At 38.4% G+C, this 21,046-nt stretch overlaps 2 protein-coding genes across 8 annotated transcripts in view; one reads left to right on the plus strand and one right to left on the minus strand.

The window, feature by feature from the left end:
- KAT6B (lysine acetyltransferase 6B) overlaps window positions 1-16,418 on the plus strand; it is a 109,618-nt gene extending 93,200 nt beyond the window's left edge. For all 6 annotated transcript variants that reach the window (XM_066191459.1, XM_066191461.1, XM_066191458.1 and 3 more), the window contains 5 exons: window positions 5,986-6,217; window positions 7,968-8,127; window positions 8,727-8,993; window positions 10,190-10,490; window positions 12,161-16,418. In XM_066191459.1, coding sequence (XP_066047556.1) covers window positions 5,986-6,217; window positions 7,968-8,127; window positions 8,727-8,993; window positions 10,190-10,490; window positions 12,161-14,646 — 3,446 coding nt within the window. In that variant the 3' untranslated portion in view covers window positions 14,647-16,418. The remainder of the gene's footprint in view (window positions 1-5,985; window positions 6,218-7,967; window positions 8,128-8,726; window positions 8,994-10,189; window positions 10,491-12,160) is intronic.
- A 187-nt stretch (window positions 16,419-16,605) lies between these two features.
- The window catches only part of DUSP29 (dual specificity phosphatase 29), a 67,545-nt gene continuing 63,104 nt past the window's right edge, over window positions 16,606-21,046 (minus strand). For both annotated transcript variants that reach the window (XM_066191465.1, XM_066191466.1), the window contains one exon: window positions 16,606-21,039. In XM_066191465.1, the coding sequence (XP_066047562.1) occupies window positions 20,792-21,039 (248 nt within the window). In that variant the 3' untranslated portion in view covers window positions 16,606-20,791. The remainder of the gene's footprint in view (window positions 21,040-21,046) is intronic.

Raw genomic sequence — 21,046 nt, forward strand, 5'->3', positions numbered from 1 at the left:
ACTGTTTCCTTGATCACAGGGTCTCAGATAAAATACTTTTCAAATTTTCAGTGTAACTGTTATTTCCAGAGTTTTTGTAGCAGACAAAAAAAAAATCTGTTCTAGCTAAAAAGTAGGACTCATTAATCCTTACCCTTGGGGTCCACTTTGAAGACTGTTTGTTTTGGTTTTTAGCCTCCATAAGTGAAAAGCAAATACATGGATTTGTTGCTAGTAGCATAGGAGAAAGGGACTGCAATTTCTAAGTGCTTGTCCAGGCTCAGAATGAGATTCAGTACTCTGTTTTCCTTTCAGGTATGTTTTTGCTGGTTCTCTTTCTGCTGAAGACAATGCAATGCACTGATGTTTCAAAACAGTAGTTGAACATCATACATGATGCCCTCAAAAGAGTGAAGTGCCTCTCTTTGTGGCACTATTCTCAAAGAACCTGCCTGCCTGTCTGTAAGCAGTGACATTCAAGGAATGGAGGAATTGTGTTAGATCAGCACAGTGTCCATGGCATATGTCACTGTTGTTTGTGGTGAGATACTCCCTTAAGGGAGCACACAGTTAATAGAACACAGGAAATTGTACTAAAGTTTCAGCTAGTGGCATCTTCTGGAGAATATTGTGTTGAAGCTGCCTTAGGATGCTCCAGATGGATTGTACTGTGGCTATGTGGATTTTTCAGTAAAATGTACAACTGTATTGCCCACTGGAGAAAGCAAGAAATATTGTGATCATTTCATAAAAGGATGAGTGATACACTTACAAGCCAACTATAACCCTCCCTTTCACCTTCTTAGAAGCTACTCAGCTACAATTATTTATTTTCCAAAGTGTGGAGGCTGACTGACTGACTATTGCTTGCTCTTAAGCGAAACAAAGTAATCTTTGTGTTTAATAATAAAACACAGCATTTCTGGGACTGTTCTAGGTGGTTTAAAAGTAGAAATAGTAAATATCATTAAAATTATATTAAATTTATTATTTATGTTTACATCAAAAATGCTTGTTCAAACTTTCATATTAGCTGAGTTCCCTAGCTTCTCGGGTGGATGGGAAACCACAAAGTCTTCATTCAGTCCTGTGCAATGTGCATACCATGGTTTGGCTGTTGCTGTGTGTAACTGAGCCACAGTGCGACCTTGCAGTCTTGTGTGAACACAAACAAGTGTAACTCAAACACCTGCATCCAATTCACAAGTTGGCTTTTTTGCCAAAATTAATTCCTTAGCTTACTGAAAGCCTAATGGCTTTATAATGGTTGTGGTCAGTGTTACTTGTACTCAAGGAAACTGAACATTTTGGTCTAGGCGTCTGTTCTTTGACTCTTTATCAGAAATTACGGATGTGGGGGGGGGGTGAGCACTGGAGCAGGTTGCTTGGAGAGGTTGTGGAGTCTGCTGTCCTGGAGATGTTCAGAAGTTGTCAGGACACAATCCTGAGCAACGTGCTCTAAGGGGACCCTGCTTGAGCAGGGAGGTTGGCCAAGATGACCTCCAGTGGTCCCTTCCAACCTTAACTATTCTGTGAAATGAAATAGTAAATTGATTTGTTCATTGCTATAGAACATAAAGCATGTATTGAGAGCATTTAGATTGCAGGAATGTAAAAAAATCTTCAAACTTCATTGGACTTCCTTCTGTCAGTTTTAGTTTGTTCATTTGGTCTTTCCCAGCATACCAGTTGTTTCATGTCTTTGCTGCTCCTTTGGATTTCACTGGCCTCTGTGCAGTCTGCATCTCTATCGTCTTACACCTTTGAAGGCTAGCCTGCATTAGCTACCATGTTAAAAGCAAAAGAACAAATGTGTTCCTTCAATTCAGCTGTCTCAAGCCAAATTTAAAGCCGTGTTGTGATTTTTGCTTAATATTATAAAGCTGAGGTAGTGATAATTAGAAGTGTGTGTGGTAGGGAAAGAAGGACATGTCATGGGCATTTGGAGATGTGAGACTTAATGAAATAGCTGCTCTTGGCAGTTTGTAACTTGCAGTATGCGTAGAGCTGCTTTCACGCCATGGGATTGAAAGGGGGATGATCTGATCCTGATTTTTAGAAGATTTTCAGGAGAGAGCTGGTGAGATTTAACTCTGTTCACCTCACAGCAGACATGACAATAAATTTCTCCTAGTAAACACACAACTAAATGCAGTGAATGGAGGAAAGATGGACCCTGCAATGTTTGCTAAAGGAAGCAATGCTTAAAAAATCTTACCAAGCTCTTAAAAAATGCGAAAAAGTGTGGACATTAAACTGGTTGGTTCCAGTTGTTTGGATGAAGCCCGACTAATTCTCTTTGCATGTGTCTCAGGTGGTGTTTGCCAGTTTCAGTTTGACCCTTGGTTTTCTCTGCTTGTCACTGTCCTACTATCAAGCCTGGACCTCTAAACTCATGTTTGAAGATACAGAACCAAGCATCCAAAAAAATCAGTAGTTAACTAACTGAAAGTTTCTGGAGGCTGGCATAGATGTATTAAAGTTACTATTTTCACATAAGTGTGTTGTGGATTCTGTAGCTATTTCAGGGGCATTACTAGGAATGCTCTAGATTGAAATTACTAGATAATTACAAGTCAGTTTGTTTAAATATGTGTTTTAATGCCTAATTATCTCCTCAATTTGTGTTGAAGGCATAAAATTTATGTATGTTGTATGAACTTTCCCTTTCTCAGATTGCATTTCTTCTCATCGTTTCAAATCTTGGATAAGATGAAACCTTAGTGATTCTGGGGAGGTTTGTGTGACAGAAATCAAAGGCTGTAAATCTCATTTGGCACATTGCTTTGCTGTGGAGGATAGAGATAAGGCGAGAAATAAAAATCATTGATGGTAGTTTGGCTGCTGAATTTTGTGATACTATCACTCATATGCCCAGAAGATAAGTTCTTGAATAGGTCTCTTTGTTCTTGAGTAGGTCTTACATTTTGTTGTGGTTTTAGTTTTTTGTATAGCATACAGTCTGACTTGTTAACTCCTGGGGGTGGGTGGTGAAGAGCTCTATTTTGTCCTGTGAGTGTTGCTATTGTTCATAATGTGATATCAAGGATTATGCCTTAAAGTTCTTTCATGTTGCCCCCTGGAGGCTATCCATTATTAAGAGAAGTGAGGCTGCAGGTATCTGTTTAACAGGGGCATATTGTGCTCATTTCAGATGCTTCAGGATAGATACATGAGTTACCAAGATCAGTATTTTTATTTACCTGCAACTTAGATCAATTTCTTGGCATCTCTTTGGTAAGTTTAATTTAACAGGTGCTATTCAAATCACAGAATCTCTTAGAAGACACTTTCCATTCAGTGCTTGCTGCATGTAACCAAGACTGTTACCTCTGATTTATATTTTTAATCCTCTAGAATGTGAGTATCTTGGGAAAGCATAGGTTATATTTTAGAAAGGTAGGGGAGGAGTACTGACAGATGTTACTTCCTTGCAGGTAACATTTCACTGCTTTATTGTAGAGTGAAAATGACCACTAAGAACTGGTCTCTAAATCCCCAGACACAGAAAAGGTACAGTGAACCAGTTTAGTAAAACTCTAAAGGTACTTGTGGTTGCCTAACTAATGATTCCAAACTTGTTTGGATAGTGGGTTTTTATTCAGCTTCATAATATATCTACCAAGAAATTATAGGTGCAGCCCCCTTATCTGTGAGGAAAATGAAAATAAAGGCAGAATTTTTGTCAAAGTAACTTTAAAGTATAGTGAAATGCAGGAATAAAATCTGAGTCTTGCAAATACCCTATAAACACTTCCTATTAGTGCCCAAGACTTCTGAATGGGAAGTTGGTAGGGTAAACTCTAAAGTTACTTGAAGCAACTATAAGTTCTCCTCATGAGATTTTATTAGATAGATTTTATAAAATAGATTTTATTTTTAAAATCTAGGTTATTCTCCCTCTCTTACCCTATGATGAGGCCTATGCCACTACTTCTGCTGCCTACCTCAGTTTTGCATGCTTTTTTATGAGCAGTGACATCTTAGTATAAAACTTAGGTTTGTATGTTGTACACAAGGTGATCCAGAATTCTTGCCTGATACAAGCGAAGTTTTGTTTAAAATTAGGCAGAATAGGCTATACATCATAGGTCTGCTTTTGTGCAGTTGGAATCAAAGCAACAATTCTCTACCTTCAAACTATTCAGGATACACTGTGGGTGTTGAATGTGGAATTTGATGTTTCCTATCAACAATAGTGCATGTAGTACCAAAATGTACTAAAATGTATCATCTAGTTATAAAGAAGTCTAATATGTTACAACTTTAATTGCTAAAATACCTTAATTGCCTTAATTTTTATGGTAATATTTCTTCTGTAAAACAAAATAAATTTACTTGCTGAGTTTCCAGTGGTACGATGCAGGTGTAGGTAGGCTTCATGTAGCTCTGCAGGAGTAGGCAGATGTGGAATGGTATTCCTGAAGCTCTGGCATCTTATCACAAATCATGCTATCCCATACAAAGGGCGCACTGCTTATGTCAGTATCTATGTTGTGATCACTTGAAATGGTCGGATGTCTGCTTTTCTGTGTAAATTTCTTTAGCCCAGCTGGAGATTAGAGTGTGATACATATGTGTGTATGTTTTTTTCTCATTTTTCTCTCATATGAGAGAAATTTCCACAACAAATTCTGTTGTGGGCCTTTGGTATTGTGCCCAAGAAAGGAAAGACCAATGTTTCAGGCAGACTAAATAGACGTATATCTGTCTGTGTATTTTGTGTTTTTATCTAAGAAAAACACCTCTGTGTGTGGTTTGTGTATGGTAGACAATACAGCAAAATAAGCAAACAGCCACTGCTTCTCTTAAACCTGGATGTTAATAAATTATGCTTTTAATTTATATCTAATTGGATTAGGAGAAACTTTGTGAAGAGGTTAGTAGGATTTGTTTAACAAACAGGACTGTATTAGGTGTGTTTTACATCAGTCTTTGAAAAATAAAAGTGAAAAATTTGAGGACAAAAAAAGTATTTTAAGAATATTGGAAGGCACAAGAACTGTATATTTTGGTGGATTTCAAGTGACTTTGAGTAATGTAATTCCACAAACATAATGTCTGTGCTTATGACAGAGGAAGCGTTTTGTAAGCCTGGTTGTTTAAGGCCTGTGTGTTGGTAGTTTTCGGAAAGGTACAATGCAGAATATGTATCATGAAGGGATGAATTACTGTGAAAGGATCCCTGTTACTAATTGTGTTATTTTATTCTCTATACTGAATCAGTTTTACAAGTGGCATCTTCTGGTATCTCCAAGCAGGTGTGTTCTACTCTAAATTGTAAAATCCTCTTAAAGCTGAAGACTTAAAAGGGACTTAGAACATACATAGAATATAAAAGGAAGTCGGTATATTGCATAATAGTGGATCAGTTACTGTCTTGAAGAGTGCAAGCAGGAATTATGTGAATGTTCTTAAATGTGAATTAAGAGAGATTTATTTTTAATTATTTCTCTTAGCTAATTCTCTGAGTAATTCATTTTATGAATTGTTACCTCCAAAATACAACTTCTAGCTGTTTAATCAAAAACTTGCGTCACTTGGGGCTTCTTGAACAAAAATGACTTAACTGGTATAACCCATGATATTTCCTCTTGAGATTCTTCTGAAAGTTCTTGGCTTCAGTGGTGTAACTCAGGTGTAAAAGTTTCTCAAAAGACCAGAGAGTTGTAGTTCTAAAGGAAAACGTGTATGATGGGACCTTTTCTGAAACATGTTGGCTTTTTCTTCTCATTCTTGCCTTACAATTAGTAAAGAGTTTTTGGTTAATGTTTGATTCTCATGACATAAGATCTGAGTCACTCACAAGAATTTGGTCTTTCCTGTGTCACTGTAATGATGAAAACTCATCTCTTTTATGGAGAAGATTTCTTAATTTGCAAGACCTTCCAGTAGTTCCATCAGTCATGTTGATGATCTTTTGTATTAATTCCAACTTTCTTACGGGCTAGTTAAAATTCCTTGATTTATTATCTCCATAAGGTATCCTGTTTATTTTTCTTCTAGGTTATTTACTTTCTAGAAGAGAGGGTCAAGCAGGATCCCCTGAAAAGCCATTGTCTGACCTGGGTCGTCTCTCATACTTGGCTTATTGGAAAAGTGTCATATTGGAATACCTGAACTGCCACCATGAAAAACAAATCAGCATCAAAGGAATGAGCCGAGCTACTGGAATGTGTCCACATGATATTGCCACAACCCTGCAACAACATAGCATGATAGATAAAAGAGAAGATAGGTCAGTGAATCTTGTAAAAATAAAAATACTGGAACAAAACGTTGTCTACTTAACAAAACACTTGATGTGAAAATGTCTGACTTGGAAATGAATGATAACCATCTTACCGTAGAAGTAAATTCGGATGGGTCTTATGTAAAGAGGTTTTTCTTTCTGGGGATTTTTTGGTTGCTCTTTCATGTTAATAGTTATTAGAAGTATGTGACCAGCTCAAAACATTTTCAGCTAAGGATTTTGTTTCATTCAGTAAAATCTTCCCTAAGTGTTCCCAGCTCTTGCTGTGCAAATATTTTGCTTTGAATACCAGTGAGAAAAGTTTGTGTTTGTGGGTGGCAGTCTCTCTTTCCACACCTCCTCTTTCAATCCTTGCTGAATTCATGTAAACCATGGGATCAGATCAAGTCTACATGAAGTGCTCCTGCTCAAGGTACTGGTAATTCAAGGTTCTGTTTAATGTTACGATCAGTGTTGAAAGTCAGTGCACAGAGAAGGTGAGGTCCTCTTTTGTGAATATCTTCCTTCATGCTCTTGATGGTTATTTTAGAACTTTTCTGGTTTGTTGTTCTTGTTTCGTCTGTTTATTTCCATAAAATGTCTTAAATGACTTTCAATGGTATTTGTGTTTCTGAAGATGATCTTAATTCTTAATTCTTTCTGGATATTCCAATCATAGAAACTTTATAATTAAGCAAAGCTGCCTTACAAACACTGGCTTGCCAAAAAAAGAAAATTAACATCAGAAAAAAGTTCAGCCTCAGTAATTTTTATGTCCCAGCACTAGTATTCAAAACTAGTAATTTTTGAACCAGTAAGAATGCAAGTCTTCAAAAAGGAGATTGGTTTACAAGATGGTGCATGAGAGTAGTAAGAGGAGTGCTGGAATTGCTTTAAACCCTTTCTGGTGTACTTTCTTATGGACAACTTGAGGACAAAGGTATTTTAAGGGAAATTTTTCTTACATGAAGTGAAGTTTGTCACAATTCTGGGAAAAGGGTTCTGGATCTGATTTCTTTTTTTAAACTTTGATTTTCACTGAGAATTGTTTTCACTGAGTTGTTACCTCACCAGCCTGATTTTTACAGCACTTGAAATTCTTGCTAATCCTTGTTGTTTAGAATTGTATAGTTCTTTTTAACAGGGGAGTTTGATGGGATATGTGCTAATATATTAGCATACTGTAGCTATTTTATTAGTCTTTACCTACTTTTTGCTATGCCACTTCATAGTAATTGGAAAGTCATTTTGTACTTCATTAGCACAGGACTAAAGTATGCTTTGTTAGACAACCTGTGCTTCTGATTTGCTTTCTTGTTCCATTAACTTACGTCTTCAGCTATAACATTACGACTTTCTCACTCCTGATTTGATGATCCACGGTGTTTTCTGTCTATGTTTGTATGTAATACTAAAATTAGAAATTGTTCTGGCAGTGATATAAGTGCCAACACTAAACTTCTTGAATTAAGTTTAGAATAGTCAACTCTAAAACCTTTGCTTTCCTCTCTGTTGCCCTAGTGATGGTTAATATTGAGCTTTCACTTCATAAACCGTTGTTTCCTCACTTCCTCTCAGTAAACAGGCAGTAGTGTAAGGATGTTATCACTGTGTGTCAGCTGGTATTTTTAGTTTGATGGATCCTTTCATTTACCTGTCTTTTTTCACAGGTTGTTTTGCAAAAGGATGTCAGTTACAGAAAAGCTTTTTCTAGGTGATCACTTTCTAAATTAAATTACTGTTTATTTGATTGTAGATTTGTAATTATTAGAAGGGAAAAGCTGATTTCAAGTCATATGGAGAAACTGAAAGCAAATCCACGTATCAATGAAGTAGATCCCGAAAGCTTGCGGTGGACTCCTTTGTTAGTTTCTAATGCTGCAGTTTCTGAAGAAGAGAGGGAAGCAGAAAAGGAGGTAATACCAGATACCTTCTGAATTTCTCTTCCTTTGGCTTTCTTAACTCTGATATATTCAACATAGACTGTTGTCAATAGGGCAGATTTAGCGTTGACCACTACATACTGCTATTGTAATGCAGAATTTTTGGAAGCTGTGCAGCAACACATGGTAGCTTTGGGGGGATGCATATGAAAACTTAAAATGTGAATCACTTGTCGTGGAGCTGTATTTATCACTCTTGAGGTAGTCAAAGAGCATGTAATCAGATCAAATTTGGTGCAGAGCTCAGGGGCTGCACTGTCAATCGATTCTTTGTGTTCTCAACTTGCTCAAAGTGATCCAGTCAGTGGGCATGTAATGTAGTGCTAAAGGACTTAAATCAATTCGCTGCATCATTAATAGTGCTAAATATCCCATGAAATGCAATCTTCTTTGGTTTGTTATCTGTTAACTGTTGTAAAGGAGCAACTAGATGATTCAGCCGAAATGTTGTTGCTAGGTTAGCCAGCAGTGCTAATCAGGGTTGACTTATTTTAACTATTTAGCTGAATGTAAAGGATATGGCTAAGTAAATGCTGTTTCAGTGACCTGTTGTTTTAACCTCAACCCTTCAGGCTGAGCGTCTTATGGAACAAGCTAGCTGCTGGGAAAAGGAAGAGCAAGAAATGTTCTCCACAAGAACTAATAGTAGGCAATCACCTGCAAAAGTACAATCTAAAAATAAATATTTGCGATCTCCAGAAAGTGTGGCAGTGGTGGGAGAGCGAGGGCAATCCACAGAACAATCTAAAGAAAGCAGTGAGGAGGACGGCGGGGAAGAGAATCAACAGAGTTCGCCTCCCCGGCTGACAAAGCCCCAGTCCCTGGCCATAAAAAGAAAGGTGTGTTACTTCAATGCCTTGCTTCAAAGTCGTTTGTCTCTGATTTCAATCAAATCGTTATCATCAAAATAACAACCTGGGTTTTTGCCACAGTTTGTTAGACTGTTTTAATCCTTTATGTGTTATTTGGACATTTAACTACTCCTCTCTTCTCTTTTCTGCATTCCATCCAATTTTTTGTCTCATGGATTTTTCTCAGAGCTATAAAATACAAATAACATTAAAAAATGAGAATTTTCTGTTAATTTTTAAATTAGAGATTGCCCTCTGGTGTTTGGCATTGGTATAGGTTCAGTATCCTAATGGTTCTTTCTTTTTTTGTATTAAGATGGAGTCCTGCTTGTGGGGTTTGTCTTTTTATGGGTTTTTTGGGGGTTTTTTCATATAGGAACTCCTAGAAGAGGAATGAATACTCTTTTTCAAAAGAAATGCTGTTAAAACAAAAGGGATTTTTGCCCATATTCTTCTAATTTGAATGTTAAATTCTGGTTACTGCCATGTTTGCATAATTCTTAATTTCTTTGAAAAATCAGCTCTGAGTTGCTTAAATTAGTAAACTTAAGAATCCCAAAATTTTAACGCACTAACCTTAGCCTATGTATTTAGGTGTCTCTGGTGAGAATCAGGAAATTGGATTGTCCCTTTTGTTATACTGGAAGTGAGCTTACTTTAACCATAAATCTCTGAGAATGTGTAATAATAGGAAAACAAAATCTTGGACAGCTTTTTTTTTTATAGCAGCCAACTGTAGGATTCTTGAGGTGCACTTCTTCGATGTTTTCTGTTTTTCTGTGTACATACTTATTTCTAAAACTAGCAGAAACCTGAAACGTAGAAGCTTTGATACTTGTGAAGGTTGTTGGGGAGTTAAAAATCTACGGAGGAAAAATGTGTGAGTAGAATTTCTGTAATAGTGCTATGAATATTATTTGACAGAAGAAGGTAAAAACCACTACAATATAAAGAAAATTCAAGTCTTCATTTACAGAAAGGTTTGTATACATATATACATGCTTATTTAAACTGTATAGACGTTTTAAATTTAGATTCTGTCTGCATTTGAATTTGATGCCACGTAAGGTGTTTTTTAAATGAATAAATGGCTTATTGTAAACTCACTCTACAGAAATTTATGTCCAGAATCAGCTAACAAACAGGAATGTAGGAAGAGTTTGATTTGTGGAATTATTTTTCAGAGACCTTTCATACTGAAAAAGAAAAGGGGCCGTAAACGCAGAAGGATAAATAGCAGTGTTACAACAGAGACAATTTCTGAAACAACAGAGGTGTTGAATGAGCCATTTGATAACTCAGATGAAGAGCGTCCCATGCCACAGCTGGAGCCTACCTGTGAGATGGATGGAGAAGATGATGACTTGAAGCCTGTGATTCGAAAAGCTTTTGAGTATCAACCTGGGCAACAGAAAAAGGAGGAAGAAGAGCAGAACAAGGAGGAGAAAGATATGCATTGTTACAGGAGTGATGAAAATTGTACAGGTAAACTTAAAATGTTCTTATATCTTCACAAAACTAATTCTGTTGGGTTGCCTTCAAAAGAAGTGTTTATTTTTGGCATAAATGTGGAAATTTTTTCTGAGATGTATTTAGCCATTATTATCATAATGGTATAATTTGCTTTTTGTGTTCAGGAAACAAATCTTTTCCATTCTGAGGCATTGAAGTTCTTGTCAAATTGCCAAAAACTTCTATGTCCCTTACAGCAGGGCATTTCATACTCAACAGTGCAAAGGATATCACTGGAATATTGTCCAATATAGTTTTTGTATCAGTGGTAAAGGATACAAGCAAAAAGTAAGATTTTATTTAGACAAATATCTTTCTGTTCAGCATTGTTGGTAATTCAGTGAAATGTTTGCTGCTTCTGTGGCATAATATATCCTCAGCACCAAAGTCCTGGTGGTTTTTTTTTTTCTCCATGAAGCGACAGTTTTAACTGTGTCCTTTTCTAGTTTGATTCCAAGGATATTTCCTGTCAGAAAAGTTAATGGATAGATAGTGAAGCTACTAATGAACTATTCTGAACATACACTTTCCCTTGACCTCCTGGCCCTCAAATTATGCTTATGAGTTTTAATTCCAGAATGAAGGACTAGACTCTCAGGTCTGTGTATTTTCTCTAAGAAGCCAGTAGGTACTACTTCAGTATTTTTGTGAAGTATTGCGTGGGAAGTTGCCTCCTTGTGATCCTCAATTGAGGGATCATGGGCTGATTTCTATGTCAAACAGTTCTTGTGTGATGTAGTAAATTACAATATTACCGCTCTTTCCAGCTTCTCAAGAGAAATTATTTAAACTAATAGTAGCAAGTTCCAGCTGTGTTCCAGTAGTCAGGTTTGCACTGTTTTAACTAGACTGATGTTTTATATTTGCCCATGGACCACGTCACTGCAATATAGAAGTATCACTGAAGCCATTAGACTCCCAAGTGCAGCATGTTATATCTTGATAATTTTCCTTTTTTTCTGGAGTATATGTAAATGGTATCTGGGGAGAAAGGAAAGAGGTGAATATTTTGGTCATTTTTTAATAGTCAATGGACTAGTTTAGTGTTCTGATTCACTCTGTGTTTAATTTTAATTTTCTTTTGCCTTTTGTCATCTCTTGTGAGCCATGACAAATGTTGCCCGTGAGAAAGTACTAGAATGAACCACCTTTTTTCAATATTGGTATTAAAGCATGATTATATATTTGTTATGGCTTGTCCTCCAGAATGGTTGAAGAGGAAACTCCAGACTTTCATGTCACGACTGTCAAAAAAGATGAATGTGTGTTAGATCAGTCTATATAAACTGAAGGCATACTTCTATTCTAAAACCAAAGGTGGAAAATCAACTATTTGGACAGTATTTGCTTTAGTTTATGTGTCTTGTAATTTAAATCTCTGAGATTCTTCTAATGTATAAATGGTGGTTCCGATAGCGTCTGTTCAAAGGCCACCAAACCATAGCACATCTGTGTAGCGTGTTTGAGCTGTAGATACTACATTGTTCTACTGTGTTTTGAGACCTGTTTATAACTCTGGTTTCATACTTTCTCAATACATTTTGAGTTCATAAATTAATTTCAGGTTTATATTGGAAAATATTGATTGGTCTGCAAGCTAAGACTTTTTTTTTTTTTTTTTTTGTCTCTATTACCTCCCAAAGATAATACAGAGGATGTAGCTGTGTTGGAAGAAAGCACTAAAGACAATCTTGAACCTTTAAAGAGTAAGCAGGGTTGGCCCAAAGGAGTTAAACGTGGTCCGTCTAAATGGAGGCAAAGCAAAGAAAGAAAACCTGGCTTTAAGCTTAATTTATACACCCCACCTGAAACTCCCATGGAGCCTGACTATCAGGTGCTGGTGGAAGAACAAAAGGAAGTTGCTGAAGACAAGCCCTGTTCAGTTCCTGCTGTCACAGAGGAAGCTATTAAAGAACCTGTTGAAGCATTACCACCACCGGATGATGAGGTGAAAGAAGCAGAACCTGAACCTCTGCATCCACCCAGTGAACCCTTTGAAAAACAAGAAAATGATACGATGAAAGCTGGGGAAGAAGAAAGGCATGTAGAAGAAGATAGGATCAATTCAAAAGATCAAGAAAAAGATAAAGGAGAAGAAGTTTTTGTGCAGAAAGAGGAGTCTGCGCATTTGGATGATCAGGAGGAAGAGGAGGAGGAGGATGAAGAACCTTCTCACAATGAGGATCATGATGCAGATGATGAAGATGACAGTCACATGGGTTCAACAGAAGTGGAGAAAGAGGAATTGCCTGGTGAAGCTTTCAAAGAAATGCTGGAAACTCAGCAGTCTTTTTTAGACGTAAATGTTCAAACTGGTAATTCAAATCAGGAGGAGTTAATGGATTGTGGTGTTGACCTTGCAGCTGATGAGTGCGAAAGTGACCAGAAAGAACTTGCTACAGATTCAGACCCAGTGCCTGAATCTGATGATGATCATGCAGACAACAACCAGGACCAAAAAGCCGGTGAAGAATTACATTCCGATTTCAAGGGAGAGAGTACTGAGACCATGGAGATTGACTCAGAGACAGTTCAGGCAGTACAGTCTCTAACCCAAGAAACAAGTGAACATGAGGATACGTTTCAGGACTGTGCAGAGACTCAAGAGGCCTGTAGAAGTTTGCAGAACTATGCCCACAACGACCAAAGTCCCCAAATGACCACAATGGATGACTGTCAGCAGTCTGACCACAGCAGCCCAGTTTCATCTGTGCACTCTCATCCCAGCCAGTCAGTTCGTTCTGTTAATAGTCCAAGTGTTGCTCCTTTAGAGAATAGCTATGCTCAGATCAGCCCAGATCAAAGTGCCATTTCTGTGCCGTCTCTACAGAACATGGAGACCAGCCCAATGATGGATGTTCCCTCCGTTTCTGATCATTCGCAGCAAGTTGTGGACAGTGGGTTTAGTGACTTAGGAAGCATTGAGAGCACAACAGAAAACTATGAAAACCCAAGCAGTTACGATTCTACAATGGGTAGTAGCATCTGTGGAAACAGCTCTTCTCAAAACAGTTGCTCGTACAGCAGCCTTACGTCTAGTAACCTTACGCAGAGTAGCTGTGCAGTGACCCAGCAGATGTCTAACATTAATGGAAGCTGCAGTATGATGCAACAAGCAAACATCAATTCTCCTCCCACTTGTAATGTAAAGTCTCCCCAAGGTTGTGTTGTTGAAAGGCCTCCAAGCAGCAACCAACAGTTATCCCAGTGCAGCATGGCTGCTAATTTCACACCACCTATGCAGTTGACTGAAATCCCCGAGACTAGCAATGCCAACATTGGATTATATGAAAGAATGGGGCAGAGTGAATTTGGAGCAGGGCATTACTCACAGCCATCTGCCACCTTCAGCCTTGCTAAACTGCAGCAGTTAACTAATACGCTTATGGATCATTCTTTGCCTTACAGCCATTCAGCTGCTGTAACTTCCTATGCAAACAGTGCCTCTTTGTCTGCCCCCTTAAGTAACACAGGGCTTGTTCAGCTTTCTCAGTCTCCACATGCTGTTCCTGGAGGACCCCAAGCACAGGCTACCATGACCCCTCCCCCCAACCTTACTCCTCCTCCCATGAATTTGCCACCTCCCCTTTTGCAGCGTAACATGACTTCATCGAATATTGGAATATCCCACACCCAAAGACTGCAGACTCAGATGGCCAGCAAAGGTCATGTCTCCGTAAGAACCAAATCCACGCCTCTGCCACCTGCTGCTGCAGCCCATCAGCCACAAATCTATGGGCGAGCTTCACAGACTGTGGCCATGCAAGGGCCTGCACGGACCTTAACAATGCAGCGTGGCATGAACATGAGTGTAAATTTGATGCCAGCCCCTGCTTATAATGTCAATTCAGTGAACATGAATATGAATACCCTTAATGCTATGAATGGTTACAGTATGTCCCAGCCAATGATGAATAGTGGCTATCACAGTAATCATGGGTATATGAATCAAACCCCCCAGTACCCTATGCAGATGCAGATGGGAATGATGGGAACTCAGCCATATGCACAGCAGCCAATGCAGACAGCACCCCACAGTAACATGATGTACACTCCTCCGGGCCACCACGGCTACATGAACACGGGCATGTCCAAACAGTCTCTCAATGGATCCTACATGAGGAGGTAGGCCCGTGGGAGAGACGCTGCCACACTGGCGTATGGGATTGATCTGCACAAATACCTTTGGAGAGTACGATTTCAAAACCAGCAATTGGTGTGAATGCAAAAACATTTGTTGGCACCATTTAAAAGCTGTATGCAGCAGAAAGCCTTATACAAGTTTTTCTTTATTTCTTGCTTTGTTGGTTTTTTGGGTTTTTTTGATGGTCTTTTTTTTTTTTTCTTTTGGTTTTGTTTTGTTCTGTTTTGGGGGTTTTTGTTTATTTTTTTAACGTTGTGAGATTTAACTTCTCTTTGGGGGGAATTAGGTGGTTTTCCATCTTTTGTTTATTTCATCGAGTTTGAAGTTCTCTGGAAAGGAAGAACTCTTTCTATGAACTGCAATTACACAGCCGCTGATGGTTCAGAGCCATTTTATGTGCCTGCTCCCATTAAAAATGTGGATAAATAGACTCCAAAACTATCAGACAGTACTGGATCATGAGCTTTTTCTCTCTCCTTTCCCCACATGTAAATGCCTTTTAGCAGTTCTTTTATTGTATTATTTTGTTTCTGAAGGTGACACTTCTGCATGCCGCTAATGTCTTTGTTAGTGACAGTGCATTTTGTAGTACTGTACAAGTGTTGTGCTTAACAGTAAGCCATTTCTTAATTTTTTTGCCTTGATTAGGTTACCCTAGTTTGAGGGGTAAAAAAACCAGAACTATATTTTTGTTAATTATAAAACTTGTAAAAATAATTAAAAAAAAGCTGCAAAAGCTATTCACATTTTGGTTAGTTCAAAGGGTTTTATTGCTGTATGTTTAGTGTAAAGTTGAGACTCTTTTCCATTTTTGTGACCAGTTTCTTTGGGGCTGGGTAGGAAAAAAGGCAGCTTTCTGTTTTATAAAAACTTACGTTTTTTTGTTGATTGAAACATCTCAGTGTTTATTTGTCAAGTTTTGAAACATTTTCGTATATGTCCGAATACTTGGCAGGATTTAAAAAAAAAAAGTAGTGAATTTGGTGTAAAGTTGCTATTTTATGGAAATGCCTCTAACTTTACATTTTCATTCCATCTGTAGATTTTTCTATCTTTATAAAATATTGGAGTTATTTTTTAAGGGAAAAAATAGAGCAGTAGCGTGTGAATAGCTCAAACTAAGCTTACAGATCGCATGTAAAAAGGCAAAAGTTATTTGTGTCTGTTTATATTGCTTCCTTTTTTGTAGCCTTTGTACCTGTACAGAGTGACTGTAAGGGCCGAACAGAAGAGGCTTGATACATGTAAAAATAGGACCCAGTGACACTCTTGTATTTATCTGTTATCTTTTTAGTCAGTCACTTAAAAAAATACCCACAAAAGACCCACCCAAGCAACAAAAATAAAAACTGCAAAAAACTACACCCCCCCCCAGCTGTACATTTTAACATAAAATAAATTATGATGAGCCATTTTTAGCCTCTTGTGTCTTGTCATAGTTTGATGTTGCATGGGAATTACCTCCTGAAACGGTGTTTGTTACGGTGCTCTCACATGCTTGATCTAAAGCCCATTAAAGTTGGTGGGGTTTGGATTAGGCTGTTTAGAGCTTAAGTGTAGCTTACTCATCATAACTGCATACACCTTGTGAAAATAAAGAGTACCTAAGATTATTTTTTTAATAATCTTACTAAAATATTGAATAAATATGTATTTAATACCTTACAAGGTTGTCAATATTTAATGTATGAAACTTCTTTCCTGCAGAAAGTGTGAATATATATATAAAAGGATATATGATAGACATGCTGTTTGAACTGTATTTTAATGATCGAATGGTAATCTCTTCCTTTATCGTTGTTGCTGGGTGACAAGATGATACAAACTCTGTGTTGAATCTGTGGGTTCTGTGTATACGCGTCTATGTGGGCACACACAAACATACACAGAGATGAGCACTTCTCATCTAGCAATAGAAGGTCTGTAAAGACAAGAAGGTTGCCTATATGTGGATCTCATGAGTGGACAAATTCAAATGTGGGATGTATGAACCTACACCATAAAAAGTCCTTGTAAAAATTTTTCCGAATGCTTCTAATGTGGATGTTGCCACTGTCACTGCAGTAAGGCTGCTAGCTAAAGTGAAAGGAGTGGCCATCTTGACTGAAAACTCTGGTCTCCATTCTACTATGTACTATAGCTTTAAAGATGATGTTTCATATATCTGGAAGTCAAGGAAATCTGTATTTCTTTAAATAAAATCATTACTGTGTGTGATGCCAAATCAAGAAACAGATACTACAGATTGATGTGCACAACCTGTTCAGTTTTAATACGATGGAGCAGCAGTCTGAAATAGCGTATCTGAATGAGAGCTAAAATTGCTGGTCAAATGGTAATCCTAAAACTTGTGTTTTAGGAGTTCAGAAGACCTGATAAGGAGAAAAGAATACAGCAAAGATCTTGGTTCATGCCCTTACATTGGCGAATTTGTTGATTGAAGGCAGACGGTATTCGTAGTACTTAAACTTCGTTTTCATCTTCACAAAGTAACTCACCTTTTTTATGCTTAGGAGAAAAAGAGTGGAACTCGACGCAGTTATGTGCTGCCTCCAGGTGTGTTTAGGTGGCACCATATCTGTGTTCAATAATTGCATCTCAAAGTAGCATTATGTTTTGTGATTTTTCATTTGTGTGTTTTTACAGTGAGTGAAAAAGGCACCTGCATCCTTATCTGCTGCTGTTTATTTTCAAGTTTTGAAGCCTGTAACCTACAGGCAAATCAAACCATCTTACTATTTCAAATATTTACTGACCTGAAACAGAGCATCCTGACTCCAGCATATTGCTAAAATTCTGTATTTACAATATATGGGTTAAGACCTGGTTGGGAAATGATGCATAGTGTGTCCACAACAGGCAAGTTTCCAATACAGTTTTGTTACTTCAGAATTTAATTCCTTTCAGGAGGACAAGAGGCTATCCTACATCTCTTCCCATAACAACTGTTTAGCTGTGAATTGCATTACAGCACTAAACTTTCTGATAAATAAGAAGGTTGTCTTTTCCTTGACAGATGTACTTGTTCTCTGACTTGTATGTGCCCTGCAGTGTCAGTTTTGACTGTGCTCTAGCACCATCCCAGAGGGGAATGAGCTCGCTCTTTTACTGTCTTCAAAAAATTCTTCACAGAATTGCAATAGATGATTCTTGTCAAAGGCAGGAGGCTTCCTTGGCCATGCACTCTTATGGAATGCTCCATGCCAGTGGTGGTTGGCAAGAGGGAAATCAGCTTGCCTTGTTCACTGTGTGTTTCCTGCAGACCTGGCTTGTAGCTGGAGTTGGTGCTGCTGACACTTGTGACTCAGCTGATCAGCAGCTTGCCAGAGTTGCCTCACTTTGTGGAAGTCACATCTTCCAGAACTTCTGCTTTTCTGATTAAGTCTCATTAATTCTGGCAGAACAGTAGGCAAAAAAAGCGGGGAAATAAATGAAAAGTATGTTACTTAGAACTGCTTAATTGGCACAGCTGTGCCAGCAGAGTCCTTCAGGCAAGGCCTGGTTCTAGGGAAGATACTTGTCTTTGGAGTAGCACATACTTCATCTGGAAGCTGCCAAATGCCAGTACTCCTGGAAGCTGCACTCAGCCCTTTAGCAAAGACAGAAGTGGTAAGTGTTGTTGCACTCAGGCTTGCCTGATCCCCTAGCAGTGGGCAAAATGCAACCAATTTTTTACTAACATTTTAAGAATCGCTGATATAAGCAGAAGCAAAGAACTGCTAAAGGTACTAATCTTCCTTGTTAAATCACTGTCTGTCTCTGAGTTTTATAAGCTGTTTAATTTGTCCATGTGGCAGAGTGGTTGATGGAAACAAACTCCATTTATATCAGCATGGTAAACAGAAAGAACGGCCCTGGCAATTTTCTGTAGTGCTGAGGGTGATCAATTATGCATGTAAATCAATGATAAATCCTCTTTCACTTACAGCAGTCATCAAGCTCTCATGCAGGATAAGAAACCTGTAGCTTGACAAAGAGAAATCCTCACAGATATTTATCTTCTAGTTTATCATTTGGTACAGAATGATAAAGTTAGTATTGGTCTGTAAAGCCAATACTAAGAAACATTCAGCTTTCCCTGCCAGCATGAAGGAAGGCAGGACCATGCAAGGCCTGTTGTGTGTCTGTGAATTAAACTGCAGCACACAATAAGGTGGTGTGAAAAGGTGCACTTGAAGGTCTGTGGAAGTAGGCAGAAAGAGTTGAGGGACCCCATCCAAAAATACTTCTGCTCTGAACCCACACTGTGAGTGCTTATTTATTTTTGAAATGTCAAATTGCGTCCTTTGAGTTCCCTGTTGTTTCTGGGTTTTTTTCCCCTCCTAATACAGGTATGGAGATACTTAATTTGTACTAAGTCCCAGAGTTTGTGTATCTCCATCATGAGTATTGTTCACATTGTGATATCTAATTTGGTTTTTAGCAGTAGTTTAGTTATATTCAATGTGGTCTGCTTTTCTTAGAGTTTAAAGATAACTTGTTTATTATGCAGATAAATCCAAATGATAAAAGTTTTGCATTATGCTTATCTGCAGCCTTGGCTACAGTCACTGTTCGGAGATGAATGATTTACTGGGTTTTGGGCCCCAAAAGGAAGTGGCCTTTTTCTGTTGAAAAGCCTTCACACTGGAGGTGTCAAGCCTGTGAAGCACTGTTAACATCTACAAAAAATATATAAAGTTGTGCTCAGCTCCAGTTAGTAGCATATCCTTGCAGTTCTCAATGGCACATTTCTCCCCTGTATTTTTTTTTCAAGTATCCAGACTTACACAGTTTGTGCTGTACCAAAGTTGCAAAGTCTTTTGTTAACTGGTCAAGACCAAGAGAACTCTCTTACGTGCTTGATGGCCAGGTCATTCCTCTCAGCAGCGAGCAAATACCTCCTATCCAATACCTTCAATGAGGTAAAATTCTGATAGGGAGGGTGAGGACCTCACCTTTTGCAGATGCAGCAAAGGTTAAATGTGGCATAGCTGTGATCCTCCTCTGAAGTACATTTGAAGAATATCAGATGTTGGCAAAACTCTCATTGTTTCAAAATACAGTTGGTGATAATTTATATTGAACAAGGTGAATGGAATAAGGTAAGGCCAGGAAAGCAGTCTGTGTCCCCATTAGTGATCAGCAGCACTTCTGTCAACAGATGGAATTATTAACAAATGAAACTATGTGGGAGCACAATGGCCTGTTAAGATGGCTAAAGCTGAGACAGGAGGAAGCATTTGGTAGTGATAGATTTGAACAGTGTCTAGAAGCACTGCAGTAACTTTCTTCTGCTGTTAGGTCACTGAGAGGCATTTTTTAAAGGCTTCATTGGTGTCTGTTGCCTTTTCCTAAGTCTCATTAGAACTGGTTATAATCCATTGTTAGTTAGGAAGCTGTTGGAGCTCTACAAGTTCAGCATTGAACTTCCATCGTAGCAATGTAAAGGACATGATGCAGGCAGTTGAAGGATTTAGGACAAGTTAAGCAATTTAAACCTGGAAGTCCTAAAATGTCTAGTGTATGTATCTCCTTGAATTGTTGTCTATCATAGCTGCTCATGCATCTGACCTTCTCAAGGGTGTTTCTTTGTTCTAGTTCTCATGGTGGAGTTCAGCCACATATAGAAGCTCTCTAACTGCTGTGCTGCCCTGCATTGTCACTGTGGAAAAAAGAAATAGAATTGCCAGGAAACAGCACAAAAGGGCAAACTCCTGTGAAACCTTTCTGGACTAAACAATTCAGTGTGTTTTCTGCAAGATTTCTTCAGGAGTGCCTATCTGCACTCCCTTAAAGGCTGTGGGCTTGAGTGAGATCAGGATTTTGGGGGTACCCAGCTAGAAGAGAGTTTTAAGTTGTGCTTGCTTTTGTGTTGTAAATGTTTGGGGTTTTTTTGCAGAGAGAAAAACTTATTTGTTGATGGAACAAAGAATTCTGCTAAGGCTGGAACTTTCTAAGATGATGAGTTTTAAATTTGGTTTTGCTTCTTTCTCATCTTGACGTTGTATTTGAAATGACTTTGGTTTTGTTTTTTTTTTTTTTCCAGCAAATAACAAATGATCCTTGTGACTGTGTAATTAACTACACCTTCCCCTCCCCTCCTTTTATGGAGTTTCTTTTCCAGTAGCACAGCTATGCCAGGACAATGCTAGATGGTGGTGCTGTTCTGCTGCTCAGCAGGTGCTAGGCTGTTCTTGCTGTTCCTCCTCTGCAGCGCCAGCTCTATGTCCAGTTCTCTCAGCTGCTTCAAGAAGCCCCTGTTTGGCAAGATGCAGCGGTGCCTTGACACTTGCTCAATGGCATCCACCACCGTCATGTTCTTGTAAATCATCAGGTAAGCCAAGACCAGCGTGGCGGAGCGGCTGCGGCCCATAGCGCAGTGAACCAGCACCTTGCCTGTGGA

This window comes from Chamaea fasciata, unplaced genomic scaffold (assembly GCF_029207755.1).
Source record: "Chamaea fasciata isolate MVZ Bird 193981 ecotype frontalis unplaced genomic scaffold, bChaFas1.0.hap1 SCAF_9, whole genome shotgun sequence".
Lineage (NCBI taxonomy): Eukaryota > Metazoa > Chordata > Aves > Passeriformes > Sylviidae > Chamaea > Chamaea fasciata.